A 22,040-nucleotide genomic window follows, 5' to 3' on the forward strand; every position below is an offset into this window, starting at 1 on the left:
TAATTCTCCACTTTGCTGAAAGAGCAAGTGATGAATGTCTTAATCAAATAATATCCTAATGTAGTCCAGATGTGCTGTAGGTCATTTAATCAGTGGCTTTTCAACAGGAAAAGAAAGAATAATGAGTCTTTGGTTGAAAAGGGGAGGGGGTGCAGGGGCAGAGGGACGAGAGGGAGTAGGTGCTGAAAGGGAATGTCTTACTCCCCAAGGTTTCTCAGCAGTCATTTTTCCAAAGAAGGAATTAAGAAAAAAAATCCAAGTCTAGCTTCCAATGAAAAATTCTTCTGCAAGAGCTAGTAAGATGACTGTAATGCTTATTTTGTGCTATGAACAAAGCTTAGACGAAGTTGCTAACTGCTCCCAATGCCTGACTCACATGGTGGGTCATTTATATAGCCTGGGGACAGCAATGGCATGTGGAGAATTTACCAACATCCTCTTTACAAGAAACTGTAGACTTTTGGCCTCTTACTAATAAAACCGTTCTATAGAACCCGTATAGTCTGACTTCTTTTTCAGTTAAGTGTTGCTTATTTGCTGGGCATTTTTTTAAACGGTACATTAAGCTCCACTGATTATCTTGGCTACAGTGGACTGATTTAACATGATAGCAGTTTTCATTTTGTGGGTGTATGTTTTTGAATGGGTGTTTTTGTGTGTGTGCGATCTGGAATGTGAAATTATGTGCATGCCCTTAAAGAAAGGGCTTTTACGGATTGCATTCCATGAGAGTTACAAGGTTTTGGCTCTTTGGTAAAATCTGTAGCTTGTAGCCCGAATGCTGTTTTCTCTGTTGTGTGTTTCTAGAGCAGGGTACTGGGGTGAAAGCATTTTTGTGTGGTTGTGTTTTCCTGCGGAGCTCTGCGACATAGGGACCCATCGGAGAGTCTGGTCCCAGGCAGGTGGAATTCCCAACTCTTTTTGGATATGGTTTCTCCTCCATAGCACAGCTATTGGCTGAGACCTCAGTTATATCCTTTGACCACCAACGTATTTTCATGCTTTCCACTTGTTCGATTCAAAAGATTTTTGAGCTAACACTCTTTCTTAATGTCCTCTCAATTTTCCTTCAGTAACGTGCTAGTGATCTCGTTTTGCCTGAGTCTGGAGGTAACAGCCTAAAATACCTCGAGGACAGAGATGAATGGAAAATGTGAGCCTTTCTAAGCTACTACTTGGACTGAGGACTTGTTATAGATAACTTTAGGGGTCTTTAGGTTTAAAATAACCCTTTCCTTTGACTACCGGGGAGAAGGTAATCCACAGGGTGCTTAAGCCTGCTGGCTGGTTCAGTTTTTGTACTCTAACTCTCCCAAGACTCGCTGCCTGCAGTAAAATAAACACTGTCCTGCTCTTCATCTTCCAGGCAGACCAGGCTGCCAACCAGTGTGACACACTGTGCCACACTAGGTGCTTTGGCATGGCTTTGCTGATGAGATTTTGCTGTGTCTGGTCTTACCTGGTCGGTGAGAACAGCCATAACAAGTCCTACAGATAGAGCCAAAGCATTAGTATTAATTCTAAACCTTTTTCCGCTTTCAAAGAGAAAAACACAGTTAGCCTTCTTTCTGCACATTTCTGAATATAATTTGTTGGCTTATCCCTCTCTACATCTTCACTTTTTACTCCAGCAGATCTTGAACAGTCTTGCCCTTTAGAAGTGCAGTAAGTATTAATTAGGCTTTAGGGAATAGTCAGCAAAAGGCTCTATTATCTTCAGCACTTTAGGTTTATGAAGTAAGGAAGTGAACAAAAGTGAAAAATACATCCATCTTTAGCCACGTTTATGATTGTTCTTGGGTACTTACTTCAGTTAAAACATTCAGTTGCTTCTATTTTGTCCTTGAAAGTAAACAATGAAGGAGCTTCAACACAGATATATGAGCGCTCACCCATCTTCTTTCAGATAGCGCTTTTTAGGCCATTTGTGAGATTTACAGAACTGTATCCACCAGCGAAAGAACCTTTATCATCAGAAGACTTAAATTTAATACTAATACAACTCAGAAAGCCTCTTTGCAAACTTACTGCAGGTTTATGTCTGTTCCTCCAATTTATTGAAACAGTTTGCTTAGTAGCCATCAGATCTGCTAGGAAAATAAGTAGACTGTATGGCCTTTTGTGTCCATTTACTGCCTTCCTCCTGCCTCTGCCTAACCTGAATTCCTTTCTGACAACATCTCTGACTTTCCCATGTACCACAAGGATTAACAAGCTAGTATTTTTCTTGAGATCTCACATTTATAGAGGAAGGTTGTAGCTTCATTCTTTGGTTGGAATGAGAAGCCTTCAATTCAAAAGACTAAGGAATTTTGGAAATCCTGTTGTCTCATTGTTTCTTGTGCAAGTGACCGTAAAGGTCACCCCTTCCTTGCACTGGCATTGCCGTGATGTGTTAGAGAGTATGGAAAGCAAGGCTTAGTTTAGCATCCTTTCCACTGCCTGCTGAGTTTAGATGGTGCTTTACCAGAGCAATTGTTCCATCTTTGACATAGGTTGGATATATTTCAGTTGCAGAATTGTGTGAAACTGTGATTTTCCTTTCATACATGTTGTACTCAAGTCAATATCTATGTGGGGCACATGTTAAGTTGAGCATCTTTCCGTCCTTATTCAGCTGAGATTTCTCATTCTTCACTTAACATCAAACCGATGGAGAGTTAGGAGTGCAAAAGAATACTCCTAACAACATAGCTCTGAGCTCAGATCCACCAGCACTGACTGAGCAGAGTCTATCCAGGTGGAGTCAGCAAATGCAGCAGGTCACGGTAAAAGACCTCACCTGTGACCTTCACTTGTGAAGAGGAAGTTCTCCTTCTGTTCATTAAAAATTGCATCATACCTGGGATTCCCTGCTATGTAGTGGACAAATTTCTAACTGAGTAATGCTTCTTATGTGTTAGTAAGATATGAGATTCTTCATTTCCTCCAGCAAACTGTTGTACTTGCTTTGGTAACGATAGAGATTGCCCCAGGAGATCGTATTTACCATTGTAGGTGACTTAGCACCACATGCTATGTAAATGAAGTATCCCAGCTCTTGGAAACTTTCATTCATGTTTCAACAAAGATTTGAGAGGCAAGGCGCTGAGAGGTGAGACTTCAGAAAAATGTGTAACAAGGAGTTAGAAAATAATAATGAGTCAATACCGTTGTTGTCAATTAATATGCTTATATTTTTGTATTAACCCTAGGTCTATGCTATGTCTTCTGTAACATCGGTTTATTTCCCATGCTTTCACACAGGATGCGCTGTGTGGTTTATTCTGTTCTGGGGAGGAAGTGAGGGAAGCAATCGAAGAGATAATATTTAGCTGTGCTCTACTTTTGAGATGAAAATCAATTTGCAAGTGAAAGGAGCATCAGCATTGGAATTTTGAACTGATGAAAGTGATGAGAGTTAAAAAAACTTTCTTCTTTATGAAAAGCTTTCTTATGCTTGTGTTTACTGCTCTAATTCAATTGCACTTTCAGGCTGACCTATGTTACAAGAAACGAGTAGTGCAGAGAACAAGAAAACAGTCTTTTGCATACACGTTCTTGCCTCTGAAATCCTGTTACCAGCATTTTACTGATCTCTTGTGTATTAGAAGCTTCTGTTCTCTCAGAGTTTGTGAAGCGCTTATTCTAGAGCTCTTCAAAGCATCCAGTTATCGGGTGCTGACAGAAAATGGGGGTGGTGGAATGTGACATTATGAAGCAGTGCTGCCGTTTCTGAATGAAAGTTTAATCACAGCTTCCTGTAATTTCAGATTTGCATCTTGTTTACTTTACAGTGGAACAGAGCTTTCACATTAAAGCTAGTCGGCCCCACATACTGTGGAATCCCTCATCTCTTCAACTGGAATATATACTGCTTTGCCTAGTACCAGCTATATAACAGCCATACTTAAATGGCTTGTATGACCTTTATATTTTTTCTATCGGCAGAGATATTTCTTCTAGTTCAGCAGCTGGCAGCCTTTTGGTTGCTAAATATTCATTTTCATTTAAGTCATTTTGTCCATGCAGGTGCTTCATATAATTACAGGTCTTTGCAGGAATGAAAGTATTTAATAAAAAGTAATTGGCCATTTGGATTTTTTTTTTTCCAACAGCTGCACAAGCATTTAATCGCAAGAGGGAAGATATCTATTGTTCTTTTCCCAACAGCAGTAACTGAAATTCGAACAGAAAGGGTTACAAATTCTTCATAGAGCCCAGGCCCATATTTTTAGGTAAGAGAAAATAACTGGCTTAAAAGATGAGGTCACCTCCCACCTGGTGAAAACTGCTTCCAATTTACATACCCTGGCTTTATTGGGAAGTAATTGGGGTTATTCCAGAGATGGAAACCTGGCTGCCTAGGACAGGCTTTAGCCGTTTTTCACTGAGGGCACAGAAGATATTTGAGCCGTAGAGAAACATTTAAAAAAATAACATATCATTGAATACATGCTCATCATTAAAATAGCCTGTCATACAGTATATGCTCATAATTATTCATAATTTTTTTTCTCTTTTGACCCACTTTTCTCCATCCTTAATTTATTACACCAGCAAAAGATAATTGGATTTTGATTTGATAAAAGGGTCTTATTGGCAATCGTATGGGTAAGCTGAAGTTTATGGCTCAGCTGGAATGAAAAAAAATATTGCAAAGCCTTTCACATGCTTTCCACACAAATGCAATCATAACTCTTTCACTAAAACAGAAAAAAAAAAGACATACAGAAAACCACTCAGAAAATGTCACGCAGCAAGCTCTCAAAGTAGCAACTTGTTTATGTGCTGTCTCCCCACAGACTTTATTACTATTTCTGTTGCAAAAGAATGTCCCCACCGTTTTGTCTGGGGAGGTAGTGTGAGGTTGCACTGATTTGGGGCTGTATGCTGTGTTTTTCTGAGGTGATTAGAAGGGGGGGAAACTACTTTTCATGAAGAGAATTCAGCAGTAGTATTGTCTGGCTCTCAGTCAAGTCACTCAGGATTGTAGCCAGTTGCTCATAAAGAACATTACTTTTGACGCTCAAAGCTAGTAGGTTTTAGTCATCAAAATGGTTTGCATCAGCGTACTGAAGACACTATGTACTGCTCTGTGAGAGGGACAGACCAGGTTTTGCTGCTTTGCAAGTGGGAGGATTGTGATTACTAATCAAGGGAAGGCTAGCCTCTGTCTGACACATCTTAAAATCAACAGGATTTGGGATTTTCTTTTCCTGAAATTGGAAATTTTATCCAATTTCATTTGATTTTTGTTTTTTTTTTCTAATGAAAAGACACAGTTCTTGTTGGAAGTGTCAGCAGCAATCCCATGCCTCTCCCCGATTCCCCAGCACTTACAGCATCCCTTTTCTCTCCCAGTTCCAGGACTGAAGTTTTCCCTTGCTTAACTCCCCGCGACTGCTTTCTAAAACACAAGTGTTTGGCCCATTTCTCCAGACTAATGTCTTCACAGACTCCCACCTGGAGTGGTCCTGTCCCTGCGGTGATGAGAGGGACCATTGCATTTCTGGAGCTGGACAGGGTGGCTGCACCTTGTGGGAGTGTGTGAGGAGGAGGTGCAGCAGGGCCGGACACTGCAATGGTTCGGACCATGATTACCGTGTAGAAATGGATGGGCCGGTGGCACCTGTCTGAGCACTGGGCTGAAGAGCAGAGAGTTGTGATACTGGGGTGCGTGCACAAGTGATTGAAGCTGCCTGAGCTGTTTTTCTCCATCTCCTTTGCACAGTAGTACGCGTTAGCTATCAGCGCTACTATCTTGACTCCACCAGTGGGGTATAGTTAGTATAGCTTTGCATTTGCTTTTCTTCCTCCTAAAGAACTGCAGCTCTTTCCTGTAGTGCCAGTCTTATACAGTATAGACGTCTGTGACGAGATACTTGCTGTTCAGAGGGCGAGCAGGAAAACTCCCGACTTGGCTAGAAGTTTCTCACTAGACAGGTGGCCATCTGGAAGTACGGCACTGCCAGCATCTTTGGTATCTTCACAGCGCTTGGAACTGTCTCCATCTGTGGTGCAGATGGTGACTGCCTTCTTCAAAAGAAAAAGTTGAATGAAAACAGCCGTTTTCTTGAGATTTTGCCAGAGTCAGCCCAGAAGCAAATACATCATTTAGTTCCTTCCCCTATGCAAGCGGACATTGGAAAGGCAGGCCAAGGCAGTAGGTGAAGAGAAGAGATGATGCACATCAGCAGGGAGGGGTGGATTAGCAAGTCAGCCATACACAAATGTGATTTTACATTATGCTTGTGAATTCCTAGAGACATGATGGGCCCTAGGGGTAGATCCAGGAACTGAGGGGAAAGGCTTGAAAAAAGCAATGACCTAGTGATCAGGCGGTGGGAAGAGAAGCAAGGGCAGCACAGGATCTCTCCAAAGGAAAATGAAATCTGAAGAAATGGGAAGTGCATAATACTCACAATGCCAGGAGACCAACAGTGTTAAAGTCTGTGCTGAAACTTGGCTGGAGTAATTGGTAGAAACCCACAGTGTAGTTTTCCTAAACTACAAAATGTTTTTAATTAAGGGTTTAATTAAATCTCTCTTTTTTCTTTTCCTTTCTTTTTTTGTCCTGCTCTTGCTTCAGAAGAGCGTGGATGTGGCTGAGAAGGCCTGCCTCCCTCTTGTTGACATATGCAGTTTCTGTTGCATGAGACAAAGAAAGGCACTGGCAGTGTATTTGCTGGATCTTGCTCGTAGGACACCCACATTTTTTTCCTCCTGAAAGAACTGGTTGCTCAAACACTTACACTTTTGTAAATGAAGAATTCAACCAACAAGGAAATATGCTAATCGTTTTCTAAGCTGCTAATAACTGCAGCTTACCAAAGTGCAGGAGCATTATAGAAATGACACCAATTACTCTGCTGCATCTTGATTTAAACAGAGGGAGATGAATGCACATTCAGAAACTGTTTAAATGTAACAGTGACTTTTGGAAAGCCTGAATCTAGATTAGCGGTGTGTGCTAATCACTGTTAATGCTGTATTGCTGACTACAGTTAGGATTGAATGCAGGCCTTTTCCCAACTTACCGGCCTTTGTAGTGAGGCAGACTCGGAAAAGCACCCTCCCTATAGGCATCAAATACAAAGTTGTTGGTACATATCTACTGCAGATGGAATAAAAGCAGACCTGTGGCAGGCTGGCCTGCCTCCACAAAGCAGTCAAGGTGGGGGGGTCCGTGTGCCTCCCACTGCCCTTCCTCCTCCTCCAAGCCTCCTCCCACTTGTGGTAGCATCATCCCAACAGGCACCATTTTCCCAGACCCTTCTGGACCCTCCTGAACAGGCTCTGTGGCCGGGACTGACTAAAAAAGTTTGTTTTGTCAGTTCCTCCCATCCTCATGATTTTCTTGGTTATTTTCTCCAGATAACTGGTCGATATATGGAGCATCGCCTTGTTATCGTGACGTCATGAAATTGTCCCCAGATCTTATGAGAATGTATTGAGGGAAAGCTGACATTTTTTTTATAATATTTTTCCCTCTTCCGCCACTTCTTTAGCATCTCTTCCCTGCTGAGACCCCTCCTCACTGCTCTCAGTTCCTAGTTTCTGGCAAAGAAAGTCTTCTTCCCATAAGTACCAGTGTTTCCTGATATGTTTTACTGTCTAAATAGATACTTGCTCTATTACGTGTGCCATGCTAATTACCCAGACACATGTGCTTTCAGAATCAGTGCTATCGTAATTGCGTGCCCTGATTAGATAGTTACTTGTACATGCCTTCATTGTGAGCTACGAATTGCAGCTATGATAAGAGGATGGACTCTTACTTATTAAGAAATTAGCTGATAAAATACTTCATCTTTGGTTCTGTTCTCTAAAAGTAACATGAATAGCCAGATGTGACATCACCTGAAATGGTTCATACATTAGTACAGTGATGCAAATAGACATACTTTAATGCCTGGAGTCTCTAAACATTTTCCTAGCTGCATTGTACAGTGGTATTAGAAGTACAGTGTCCAGTGGTCCCTCAGCTCAGCTTCAGCTTCAAGTTCAGCTCTGCAGAAGATGTGATTTAGTGATTGAGTGTATTGTCTGGGATGCATAATTTTAATACATCATTTTCTGCATCCATTGGAGACCTGGCCACAGAGAATGTGTAGTTCCAAATGTCACTAGTGGTTTTGATCCATCGGATTAGAAGCAATCGTTAGCAGAAGCCTGATGGCATACTCCTTGTTCATGCTAGAGAGGACCACCAGCAGTCCCACACTGACACTTACGTCCCTTTGCACAGACTGCACCGGGTAACAGCATCCCTGGTTCTGCACCAGTGAGGTAGCCAGAGCAGGTTTAAACCTTAATATCAGACTTGCCATCTTCATCCTGTTACCTGAGTACCTGCTGTGTCGCGTCACCACAAGCTCTGCAGGTTGATCAAGAGCAGTTCTTGCCCCTCCAGGTTAAAAGAATGGCTATTCTTTCATGCCTACTGTGCCCACTCAAAAGAGTTAGGACTTCTTATACCAGCTCTTCTATGTATGTCAGACAAAGCTATGCTTTCTCACATACATCCTTAGTGGGATTAGGGAAAAAATTGACCACGTTTAGATGTTTAAATAGTGAAATATATAATAACCTTTAAGAAAAGCGCTGCTAGAAACTTAAGGTAGAGAACTGTTAGATTCAACAAAGTAAAATGAAACCAACCGGGTAGGTTAACTAAAGTAAACAATCAAAAGCAGGTTGGTTGTTTTTTGTTTGCAAAGTTTTTCCTGCTCTGTAAGCACAATGAAGGAGAAAATATCCAATGGTTGAAGCCAGCGTTATCTTCAAGCGCATGACAACTGCAAAATTTGGCAGAAAGCTCATTCAAAGTGTGTTTAGAAAGAGAGCTCTTCTATCTGGCTGTAATTCCCTGTCAAATGCATTTTATTGCCTGGGTAAACCCAGAGGCAGTGTGATTGCACAGGTCACTGGTAAATGCCATTCTGCTTGTAGCTGATCATTTTCTGCTGTAGTGTTTACTAAAAACGTGCATGATAAATGACAGCAAGGGAGTGTGGCTAGCAGACAATGGTGGCCATTGTTGGTTATCCACTGTGTTTTACAGTTTTGCTCAGTGTTTGCTACCCAAACCTGTGCCTCAGCAGTCATACTACATAAAAACACGTGTGGAAAAAAGAGTTAGGGGAACAGATGTATCGAGTTTCTGTTTCAAAGACGTGGACAGACATGCGGCTTTCAGTTGTTTTCATGTGCTGCTGTGTTCTGATGAGGAGTTACCAAATTCTCCTTTAAAAACAATGCTGAAAATGACCTTTTCGTTTCTTTTGGTACCTTCTTTGTTTACCTTTCAGCAATTAAGAATTATTGAGAATTTCACTGATTTGTTGTCAGCTCAGTGAAAAATTTCTTCCAACTTTACTCCCAGAAAGTTCAGCTGGCTGTTTGACAGGTAAAATCTGCCCCGTACCAGAACAGAAGTGCAGTCCTTGAGACCAAAGGCGACCCACCAGGGAGGAATACGGAACCAGCGCATCTGCAGTGTAGAGCAAAGCCGTAGGACGGAGGAGACCATGACTCTGGTCCCCACTGCGCACCCTGTGGCTTTGTCCACCCTGTGGGAGTCGTGAACACATCCTGTCTCCCAGGCCTTGTGCGTGGGTTTCTGTGTGGGCTGCAGAAAGGCACAGCGCAATTCTGACCCTGTTTGATGGCCGAGACTGGTCCGCTGAGAAATGAACATCCCTTGCTGTTGCCATGGTTTTTTTTATCTGACATGGGATGAATCGCCTACTCTTCCTGCATGTTAGCTTCTGTGTCTGTAAAAGGGAGGCAGTAATACTTTTCATCTGTGGAAGCAGCATGAGATTTCCTTGGGGTGTGGAAAGCATTTTTAAAATACCAGGATGCTAGATGTGGTGTGCTGTGTGTATAACCCTTGAAGAACCTAAACTACCTAGTCATTAATAATTTGGAAATACAAAGCTAATTTTTTTAGTGGCAAACCAGAATGCACGCATAAATGATAGAGGGTGGATCATAACCAGATGGGAGATACTTAAATGAAAGATTGTTGTTGTTTTAGTGTGTTCTCCAGGCTAGGTAAAACAACTTTCCTATTTTTTGTAAGAAAGTATTAATGATTTACCTGGCTTTCCCACACTGTGAAGGGTTACTTTAATCTCGAGTTTAAGAAGTGCTAGGATTTGCTTTCCAGGTGGTGTTTACTCTGCATAAAATAAAATGTTGCTTCTTAGGACTTTATCATCATTTTTTTCTCTTTCATTATAGAAATCTTCCAGAATCCCTGAGGATGACATCAGGTTGAGAAAAAACAGAGACCAAAACTGTGCCAATTTCCTGGAGCCGGCTAGCGTGCTTGCTACAAAGGAAGAGAAAATGGAAATTGAAGTTCCAGTTTCTGAACACAAAAGCATCACCACAGTGGCTTCACCACATCCCACAGACAATCAAACTCCCTTCTTTTCCCCTGCTGCCGGCCACAATGGACTTAAGGACAGGCATGAATCTCTGGACAGTGAAGTTGCTAAAGAGATCAGATATCTCGATGAAGTGCTGGAGGCAAATTGCTGTGATTCTGCTGCAGATAATACCTTTAATGGGACATCCTCCCCTGAACCAGGTGCAGTCTCTGTTGCAGATGGCTCAGGAGCATCTGTTAATGTTACTAACAACTCAGTACCAGGTGAAAGGGACGAAAATGTAGCTGACAACCAGACACCCTTGGTGGCTGAACGAAATGAAGCTAATATAAATGATGAGAATGTGAAATCTAATGGCCATTCTTTGGGGGGATTGAAAGAAGACACTAGTGACAGTCTGAAGGTGCCTGGGAGTCCCGCTTCTTCAAACAGTTCTAGAAGATCTTCTAAGGACGGAGAAATAACTTTAACAACTCTTAAGAAAGAGGCTAAGTTTGAACTACGAGCCTTCCACGAAGACAAAAAACCATCTAAGCTCTTTGAAGAAGATGATGAGAAGGAAAAATACAGAGTCCGGAAAGTGAGACCGTCAGAGGAAATGATGGAACTTGAAAAGGAAAGAAGGGAACTTATTAAAAGCCAGGCTGTCAAGAAAAATCCCAGCATTGCCGCCAAATGGTGGAACCCTCCCCAAGAGAAGACCTTGGAAGAACAGCTAGATGAAGAGCATCTGGAGTCCCACAAGAAGTACAAGGAGCGCAAGGAGAGGCAGCAGCAGCAAGGTGCAACGCCAACATCCCCCAAACAGGTCAGCTGCTCCTTTGTACCGCCAGAGCCGGTCAGTATCAAAAAAGAGGATATTGTCACAGAGCAAATTGATTTCTCAGCTGCCAGGAAGCAGTTCCAGCTAATGGAGCATTCAGGTCCATCTCAAGGTCAGGTCCCACCAAGGCGGTCAGGGACACCCAAAATGTTTTCCATCAAACCCTTCTACAAGAGCCTCAGTTCTTCGCATGTAGACAGGCCACTGTCCTCCATGGCAAGACCTGCTTCTGTCTGTGGACAAACCGGACAACTTGAGAGTAATGATGTCACTGTGGTCAAAGCACAAAAGGTTGCCTGTACCTCAGAGGAGGATGTGAATGCTCAGAGTAACATTGTTGACCCAGTAAGAGAGTTACCATGCAGTGACAGCTCCAGAGGTGGCCAGGCCTCAAAACTGTGGCCAGAGGATGGTGAATTCATGAGTGCAAGAGCAGTCTTCACCGTGGTGAAGGATGACGGACAGGGTGTGCTAGACCAGTTTTCAAAGTCAACCAGCGCCTCTTCCCCTCCAGAGGAACTAGACTCTGGCTTGGATGACTTGTCTGTAAGGTCCCAGGATACCACTGTCTTGGAGACCCTTTCCAATGACTTCAGCATGGACAACATCAGCGACAGTGGCGCCTCCAATGAGACTATGAGCGCCCTCCAGGAAAGCTCGCTGGCGGATTTCTCCCTGCCGCAGACCCCCCAGACTGACACTCCCGCGGAGTGCAGAGAGGAAGGTGTTTCCAAGTCCTTCAGCGACCCAGGCTTTGACTCACCACCCTCCACCTTGGCAGATTCCGTGCTGATTGATGACCAGTTGGAGTATCACGCTGGCCTGCTAGTTCAAAACGCAATTCAACAAGCCATAGCTGAGCAGGCAGACAAAACAAGCTGTAAGCAAGAGAAAATCATGGCAGAGCAGGAGATCTCAGTTGAAGAGCTGTCAGCCACTGGGCCAGTGCCGTGCCCTGAGGAGCAACAGAGCCCCATGTTTGAGCCACCCCAGGTGTCTTCTCCTGTTCAAGAAAAAAGGGATACAATACCAAAGACTTCAGAAGAGGAAGACTCAGGACTCAGGGAACGGAAGACTTTGCAGCCATCACCCATATCCTCAGCCAGCCAGCCATTCCTTGTGGAGGAAAATAGGCAAGAAGTCAGCTATTTTAGTAAGTATTCAGAGGCAGCTGAGCTGAGGAGCACCGCCTCTATCCTTGCCACACAAGAGCCTGAAGTGACCATGGGCCCTTTTAAGTTACGCTCGAGGAAGCAGCGGACATTGTCGATGATAGAAGAAGAGATCAGAGCAGCCCAGGAAAGAGAAGAGGAGCTGAAGAGGCAGAGGCAAGGTCTACAGGTCGCACCGAGCCCTCTTATGAAGAGCGCACCACCCATGCCCACCAGAACAGTGTCTTACAAAACTGCACCAGGTAAGAGCCCAAAGCGTAGGAGGGGAAACGAAACATGACTGTAGGGTCAGGTCGGATTCTTTGTTTGGCCTTTTTTGATGAATCCGTCACGCTTATTTTGCAGGGGGCAGAAGTGTTGTCCTGATTTTATCTGTGTGGAAACTGAAATATTTAAGCAGAGGGGTGGAGGTGGGGGGGGGGGTGTATTTCCTCTGGAGGAAGGCCCGTGACAATCGCAGGTTTCTGTCTGTGAGCATGCATATGGGCGTTTTTGCTTTTTCCCAAATGTATTACATTAGAAACTTACCTACTACAGTGATCAGTCTATAAAAAACCCTAAGCTCTGTTCATCCCATGCCACCTCATAAGATGTCATGTTTGTCACTATGCTGCTTGAACCACCCACTGAAATTTGGGATCATCACCTGGAAAGACAGCAACATTTTTCACAGCCGTGTGGCTATTTGAATGATAAATGTACAAAGACTTTTTTTATTAAGGCTTTATATTCTCTTTTAAGTCATTAAGCAAATGTAAAGCTTTTTGAGATATATAGATTTTCAGGGGTTGCATCGGATTTGTTTTTGTGTTTTCCTCTGCTGTTATCTGATATTTCTTGATTTTTCTAACAAACTTTGTCTGGTAAAAAGGTCTCCAGAGCTATGAGGTACCATTCAGTACTGCAGTTAAATAGGAGTACTGGAGTTAATCAGAAAGTGCTTAATAGAGTCATTAGAAGTCCTCTTCTGACTGATTAGCTGTTGCATTCATGTGCGTGCATTCACAACAGTTACAGTTTAGAAATCAGTAGCAAATTGTTCTCCCTTGCCCCTTTTAATAAATAAAATGAAGATCTCATGTTTTCTTAATATATCATAAAAAATATATTATAAAAATCAGAAGAAGATGCAGGCCCAGCTTGTTTCTTTGTAGTCATTATTGTGAGGGTAGATCTACATATACTTTAGAAGCCCTTAAAAGTTTTTATCAACAGTGACCTTCAGGAAGAAATAGATAAGATTACCCAGCGTGCTTAAATTCCATCCTTATTTCTGGTGATGTAAATCTGAGACAGCAGCACTTGACAGAAATTGTGGAGGATGATCCCTTTTTTTTGAAAGCCATGATAAGCTTGAGTTGGGTCTGCGTTTAGTCCATTGCCCAATCTGACTTTGAACACTGAGCATCATGCAGTGCATAAATAGCTAGCGCCTGGTTTCGTTTCTTCTATAAAGAGAATGATTTTAGTCTGTGTTTCTTGCCAAGACATGTAACAGATGTGATAATTTCTTTGGAGTGCTATTATTATTATGCCTATAGAACAATAATATTTGGAAGAGAATCTCCAGATATCGTAATAAATGGGATGTTTTGAACAATATTGTCTTGCAAGATGAGAGAGACATAGGATCATGGGCCTCAGCTAATACAGTTCTTCACTGTGTAAAAGTCTGAGGTAAGCTCATCCCTGCCTTCAAAAATAGCTTCATCTGTAGCTTCAAGTGCTTGAAATGCGACTGAAATTGCAAGTGATTTTGAAAGGACTGCTGTCTTTAATGCTTACCTGAAGGGAGTATCTCGAAAAACAGTATACTACTGCTACTTCTTATTTCTCTAGGTAATGAAGCATTTGCTTTGTGTTTGATGTTAACACATTCATTATAAATTACATTTTAATTAGAAAGTGAAACTCATAAGGAACCATTCCAGACAGTTTCTTTTAAATGTCCAATTGCTGTATGTTCAGGAAAGAAAATGTGGATCTATTGGCCAGTGACTTAAACTACTGCAGTTCGCAGCTGGTGACAATTCAAAGACCTAATTTCTAAGGAGAGCTATGTCTGTAACAATATGCAAGCATATCATCCATCAAAAAGAAAAAAAAAAGAGAACATTGCCATCCTTTTTAGCGTCTTTTTTAAAGCTGCTATTTCTAGTGCTGTTTTAAAACAGTGGATGCAGAGTTCTCAGCTGTTGTAAATTAGCCAGGCTGTCTTGGCCTTCCAGGACGAATACCCTCAGGTCGCCTCACCCTTGCTGTCCCTTTAGCCAGCTGTGTTGCACCTGAAGTTGCAGTCTTTATAAAAGAAAGGGAGAAAGGATTCCATGTAATCCTTGAAGATTGCAGTAACTTTCTTTAGTGCATATTTGCAGTTCCTTTCTAATATTTACAAAAGCTGGGGCAAAAAGATGTTTCAGTGGAGGTAGCAAAATCTGACTGTAAAGCTTCTTTGGCTGCCAGTTACAAGGTGATTTATAGAGAGGAATAGCAAATCTACTTGTGATAGGTACTATAAAGAGTATGATGTAGAACATCGGATGTTGTAATATCTAAATTCACAGAGAAAAAAATAGTAATAGTTGGAGAAACAGGCGTTTCTGTCACCAAAGTGCCTTTCCTCAAGAAAGAAGCAGCAGTCGTCTTTTAACATCAGGGTACCTAGGCAGGAAGGCATTAGGGAGTCATGTCTAAATTTGAAAAATCTGTAACTAATCCTAAAATGGGGAGGCGTAAATTTACCAGAACTCTTTCAAGAAGGTGCCGTGATTAATTTCATTAGACATGACCTATCTATCAGGTTATTTTTTTGCAGTGCACGGGGCAGAGCAGTTTTAGTGGGACTCCTAATGTTCCCCAATTACTTAGTACTCCCATCTGATCTCACTGCTTTGAACTGTCATTCTGTGGATAACAGAAACACAAACCAAGGAAAAAAGGACTGCAGTGAACTCAGCTGCTATTTTGACTGAAATGTGGAAGATTAATGCATGCATGTGGGTGTACGTGTGAAATAGCTGCTAATTACTTCAGATAACAAACAAGCTGTTTTTGCCACCCTAACACACAACTTTCCATCACAGATAGTGACACTGAAATTCATGTCTGCCAACTGCTCAGCACAAGCCAGGGTGGCTCCCGATAATAAACCATTGTAACGTTGACATTTTAGGTGTTTCCTATAGTAAAGGTCAGAAGGTGCGATGAGTACTGAGGAAAATGCTTATATGTAACCAATGCGAGACTGGAACGCTAAGGGAGAAAGAAGCAATCAGACAGCAAACATCCTTTAAAACTGCTCCGGCTGTTGTGAAGCAGCCTTTCAACCCACTGTAATTTCATTGGAATGAGGACTAGGTATTGTGCATACACTGGACAAGATCATCTCCAAAACAGTGTTAGAAAGGAGAAAGAAAGAATCTTTGTGAATTTCTTTCTCAAAAAGTTACATTTGCATGAGAAAACCCAGTAACAGGCAAAAGAATTGCTTGAGGGTGCCTAAAGATAGGTATTGTGGATCCCAAAAGCAGTGTAGAACTATGTTTAAATATGAGCAGTTCCTGGGTTATTTAGCTGCAGCACCTGCGGCACTAGGCAAGGTGCTGAGCAGTTGCATAGCAGTGCAGTGGTTTGCCTCTGCCGTATGCAGGCAGCATACAGTGCCTCCAGGGCAGAACAGTGGGGACCCTTTGATAGTTTATTTGAACAGGATGGTGAGTGTGTGAGATGGGACACTCCAGTGTATATTTGCCAGTGTGGTCCCTTATTCCCTTTACGATGAGTACTTAGACTATCAGGAATTTGCATCTAACTTGATATAGCTAATGCCTGGCCCTAGTAATACTGCTCATCATAGGGAGCATGTTTTTGAGCTATGAAAACCATTACATGCAGGGGGGTGGCTCAGTTAAGGCTTTTTTGTTTGAGAGAAACCCTTCGTGAATATTTGCTGTCTCGTGTCTCGTGCCATGGGAAGTCACTAACGTGAGAAGCCATGCCTGGTAGCTGCCACATCTTCTTTTTTGACATCTGTAAATAAACCTTTGCCACACAAGGCAGAAGGTGTGCACTCCCTGCACTCATGGGCAGAAGCTCAGCACCATCTGCATGCTCATCAGGGGGAACTTGGAGCCGAGCAGCCATCTTCTGTCATCCTAGTTAATTAATTAGATGGCAGAATTTCAGCAGATGGCAAAAGCCCAAGGGGGTTATTGCAGTTTATGAATGCAAGTAAGTATGCACTGATCTTTAAATTTCAGATAGCCATTCCCCCTTAAGGAACGTACGCATGCTGGCTTTCTTCTTCTGAATAACAGCTGCAGATGTAAGCCTCTATCAGAAGAGGCCACTTGCTTCTGAAACCATTTGCCACTCTCATTGTTCCCCACTAAATGCCTATTGTAAGGAAACTTCTTGGGTTCTACCGCAGCCTGATGATACTTTTTATGGGCCCCTGTCCCAGAGCCTCTCCTCAGCCAGCTTTTCATTGCCCTTGGTTTTGCAACCAGCCAGCTGTGCATGCGCAGCCCATCGTTCCTCAGACTGCAGTGAGCACTTGCATACCTGTCAGGCTCCAAGGGGTGGATAAATCACCTTCTTCAAAACTCCTCTTGCTCCCAAGAACTGTGCAGATGTTTTGCTTAGGACAAAACAGATCTGGACCCAGGTCCTCCACACCTTTCATGCTGCACAGAGGTGTTTTCCAGCCACCAAACTAGGACATAACAGCAGCTCTGAGTTCCCTCTTCTCTGAGCTTCTTTCTCTTCCCCTCCCCAGGGTTAAGGAAGAGCATTCTCTATAAAAACAGCTGTTCCCTGCCTCTAAATAGCACAAGGGGCAGGAAGTGCAGAGAAATCAAATTCCAGGAGCTTCCTGGAAATTCAAATTCCCTAGTTTCTTGAAGCCAGAGTGGGGAAGAACTCTCACCAGAACTGAGGTCATAGAACCTTTTTCAGAGACCTTTTAAAAGGGCAAAAGAACATGAAGATTGCAGGTGATTTCTGATGTTTTAGCTCGTACTCTCGGGCCTTGCCACAGCTCTAAAGGTGGCTTCAAGTGACTACCTAGAGGAGAAGATACTACTGATAACTGATAACTACTACAGTTTGCTGGTATCCCACAAGTGTTATCCTGTTTCTTTTGAGTTAGACCACAGCTCCATGATTATTCATTTTGGATTTGGGCAAGGATCACCAGCAGTGTCTGTATGGATCAGGTATGAGTGTAGGACCGCAGAAGAAGAAAGCACCTGTTTGCATGGTGTCTTATGATGGGTTTATGCTTTTTTGCTAGATGCATGAGGACATCTCCTGCACGATACAGTACCTTTTCTGGCTGAAAGCCTGCCAGAAGAGTATTAACCCATCAGCATTTTCAAGACAGTCTGAACTGGCAGAGTAAGTCTCTGCTGGTTCACGACCGTGTTTCAATTTCCTAATGTTTTTCCCTGGTGGTTTTGAGAGCCCTGAAGCTTCAGGCACTGCATCATCTAACCACAACCTCATCAAGGGTTGTGGCAGTTACTTCTGCCAGTGTTTTAACTGGTAGGATCTCTCTCTCTCACCTGGTTGCCTTCTTTCACAAAATTTTTTGGAACTTAAGAGAGAGACTTACTCTTCTGTCAAAAGTAGTTGAAATTAGGCCAGGAGTTGCCAAGTTTTTAGTGGAATACACATACGGAAATAGAGAAAATGGCTGTTTAAGTTCCATTTCTTCTGGACCCAAGCCAACAAACTGCTATTTTGCTGTGGGGAAATCTTTGTTCCGCCTTAGCTTCTCAAGCTCTGAAAAGGCAGCTGTGACACTGTTCACTGTGATGCTGCGCATGACATGCCCTGAACAGGCTCACATTGCTGCAGGATTGCTGTAGCAATACAGAAATTGATGCCCACTGACTCCGCCACCCAGGGCAGATGGATCACCTTGGAAAGATCCCCCCATCCAGAAATGCAGAGGAGCAGGGGTGGAAGGAGCATTTTTCAGGCATGGGGTTTGTCTGTGGTTCTGAGTAGCTATGACATGTTGCCTGTGTCCCTGGGGGGAAAACACAAAAGCTGGGTGGACAACTGAGAAGCTTGATTCTTCCTGTATTGCCTGTGTATGTCCAAGAGACTTATTTATTAGTGTAAAAGTGAGGTAATACAGCAATGTATCTAGCCCTTAATCAGGCCCCTTAGTGTCAACAGGCTTTTTACTCTGGATCTAAATAGCAGCCTGAAAGTTCTTCTCACTTTTTTCTTTCGGCTAGTTTTGGCTAACATGCATGGGTGCAGCTGGACAGCTCAGAACCTCTTGTTGGTCCTTGTTTTGGCAGTGTACTTCTCAGATATATATAGGGCCAGGCTGGTATAACCAAGAAGAACCTGGGCCTTTAGCGATACACCCTACAGCTCTGGAAGAGCGAGGCTGGGTTTGGGGATGAAATCCCAGCCTGATCCTTGCACAGGCCAGTTTAACTTAAGGTTGTAACAGGAAACTAGTGATGCTGGGATTTTCCATACTGGTCAGAAATGAAACAAGCCCAGCAAGGGGATTTCTTGTAAAAGGCATCTGTTGTGTTCGCTCAAGTTTCACTTCTTTCTTTAAAAATAAATCCGGCTGAGTCTTGCAGGAGCTTTCAAAGCTGCTCTCCAGTGGTTGCCAGGGTTATGACACTTTCTTGAGAAGCAGCTAGGTTTTTTGTTCATCTCAGTAAAACAAAGTTTCATGAAAATCCACCACGGTCCTTCTGGTTATTTTACCTATTTATGTTTTTTTCATCATCTGCCTCACCTCATTCCCCATCCCTTGGACAGTCTTATTTCCAAGAGCTTCCTTATCATGGAAAAGGAAACCTGATTTTGCTTCAGATTTCTTTTCCTTACCATAAGGTGTGTTTCTTTCTGGTGTGAACAGATGACTGACTGACTTACCCTCCAGCCAGGAGAGCAGAGGGCCTCATTCTTTCGTCTGCATGGAGAGGGGCACAGACATCCCATCCCTGTCTGCACTATGATCCTTTCCTTCCATCATCACTTCAGGAGGAGCCTCTGCACTTGCAGGAAGTAGTTCCAGGGAGAAGTGATACTGGGGACCTACCCAAAACCTTTTAGCTCTTACAAAGTAGATAGGACACACCAAAAGAAGAAAAAGAGCCAGCACGGTTTAAGTAGACTGCCTTCTTTGGACTTTTGAGTGAGTGTTCCCTGGAGTACAGTTTGGGATCTTGTGCATTTTATTGTCTGAGCATGAAGAAAATCACCCTGTAATTTTCCAGATCATGAGTTGTGTGGGAGAGAGAGGGGATAATTCAGCCAGATGTTGCCGTAAGCACTAGTTGTAGGTTAGATCTGCATTGTATCATTTGGTAACGTTGCTAGGTTTTATAAAAAGATTTTGTGATGTGTTGATATAGCAGATTTCAGGAAGAAGGGGGCCCTCTTTTAAACACCTGTGGACCGTTCTGCTTTACCAAATTGCTTCATAAACTTCATTCCATACTGTTTCTTTACTCAGACCCTGCTGAAAATATTTCTCCGGTTGTATTCTTTTGGAAGCAGCTTACAAGGCTGCTTGTAAGATCCATTTAGATGGATCTTACAAGATCCATTTAGAAAGCATCGTTCCTTTTCATGTCATTGCAGGAAAGATAGAGAAGATCAAGCCTCCTCCATCTCCAACCACCGAGGGACCCGTCTCACAGTCCGAGCTCCTGCCTGAGGAGCCTGCAGGAGCCCAGCGACCTAAGAACTTGATGCAGACTCTCATGGAGGATTATGAAACACACAAAACTAAGAGGCGAGAAAGGATGGATGACAGCAGTGTAAGTACACCTTTCCTCTTCACTCCTTGCTGTGCAGTATATACCGCAATTCATGAGAACCAAGATTCAGAAAATAAAATATTTAGCTACCTAGAACCTGCTCAGATCGTCTTGCAGGGGTTTAAAGATTTTAATACACTGTAGAACCCATATGTTTGAAATGGAAGGATAAGGGGCAGTGGGAAGGTAGAAAGAGGGATAATGCAAGTCTAAAAGGCAAATCATATTATTTTCCATTTTAATTATTTGATTTTATTTAAGTTAACCGTAAGGTCAGTGAGTAGCTGCCCTGCAATTGACCAACTGTTTTAATTCACACATCATGAAGACCCTGCAGTGAGCCGTTTTAGCTGTTCTTTGAACTTTGTGGATCAGGCATGTGTTCCTGCTGTGCCTGTTGACTCCCGAAGTCCAGTCCCAGCGTGCTCAGGGTTTCAACGTAAGTGGATAATTTCCCTGCAAACAGTCTCTTACACTGCTACAGTATTGGATTGGGAATGTTTCAAAAATGAACTTGGATTCCTCAATTGGCAGCTCGGCTTTTCCCACTAGAAATATGTCCTTCTTCCATATAGGTAGAAATGGAAAATTGGCCCAAGTTCTGCTTTCTGTTTGTGAAATTATCATTATAGAGTTTAACCTAATTATGATGTTCTTTATTGGAGGCAATAATAAGAGCAGCTATGCGTTTCACAGCTGAAAATATCGAAATTTAGGTACATACACTATACAGCCTGTTTCCAGCAAAGCACAAGGTGTTCCTCATTCACACTCAGTAATACTGTGGGCAAGGAATGCAGAATGTATAAGTGAGATATAAAATTCCTTAAACAAACACAGTTGTTATGCTTTGATGAAGCAGCCACAATTTTGCAGGTATCTCCCAGACATTTCAGAAAGATGATCTCAGCTCCAACAAGCTTACACTCCAAACAAACGTCTTTCTAATAATCTTCATTTAGAGGTGGAGTCTTACGAGGTCTGTAGAAGGGAAGGTGTGTAATGTCAATACCAGCACACATAAGTCTAGCACTTTTTAATCATTACAGATGAATATTATGCAGTAGCATAAGATACTTACTTAAAATTAGAAAGAATGACATGTGGAAGGGTCCTATTGCCTTTCGACTGGCTAACTAAAGCAGAGTAGAAGAGCTAATCTGAAGAGTAAACAGATGAATTTCTGGTTTACGCCAGAAATTTTCTGGTTCCTGCTTCCAGTGAAGTTGCTGAAAAATTTTCCACTGGCTTCACTGGAGCAAGATCAAATTGTCCATCAGGCTCCATGCCTCTGTGCAGAAGGAAGCTCACACAAAGAAACTTGCCTTATTTTGCCCGACAGTGGGACCATGCCTTGCAAATAAATTATTCTCCAGTTTCTCCTCTCTTTCCAGAGCATTCTGTCATTTATCAGCTGACTCCACCTACTGTATTGGGCAATTTTTATTAATAGCTCCCCAGGGGCACGTTTGAGATTTATTTCCCTGGTTGTCCACTGTCCTGCAGTGTCTCTGAATGGGGCTCAGAGGCTTTTGGGAGACATGTCATGTGCTCCTTCTGCCTTTGCAGAAACTGGGAGTAACTTTAATAAAGTGAGAGGCATAAGACTTAGGCAATCAAAAGCAGAACTGGCCCTCAAGAACCCTGCAGTTAACTTCAGTCAATCTTTTGGTTTGAAATCTTGGCACAGTGGAGAAGCTGCTTTGCTTAAGAGGAAACACACCGCCACACTCTCATCATCTGCTTTTCCTTGAGCTTCCTGATGAGTGAAGGTGCCTTACCCAGCCTGCTAAGCAGTGGTTTGTGGTTGAAGTCTTTTCACACAGTCGTGATGTAGTTGCGTGCTGTTTGTTTTACATGT

At 42.7% G+C, this 22,040-nt stretch overlaps 1 protein-coding gene across 4 annotated transcripts in view; it reads left to right on the forward strand.

Annotated features, from left to right (window-relative positions):
• Positions 1-22,040, forward strand: part of PALM2AKAP2 (PALM2 and AKAP2 fusion) — a 275,215-nt gene that overhangs the window by 242,349 nt on the left and 10,826 nt on the right. For all 4 annotated transcript variants that reach the window (XM_068927120.1, XM_068927117.1, XM_068927118.1 and 1 more), the window contains 2 exons: positions 10,231-12,619; positions 20,001-20,179. In XM_068927120.1, coding sequence (XP_068783221.1) covers positions 10,231-12,619; positions 20,001-20,179 — 2,568 coding nt within the window. The remainder of the gene's footprint in view (positions 1-10,230; positions 12,620-20,000; positions 20,180-22,040) is intronic.

This window comes from Struthio camelus, chromosome Z, assembly GCF_040807025.1.
Source record: "Struthio camelus isolate bStrCam1 chromosome Z, bStrCam1.hap1, whole genome shotgun sequence".
NCBI lineage: Eukaryota > Metazoa > Chordata > Aves > Struthioniformes > Struthionidae > Struthio > Struthio camelus.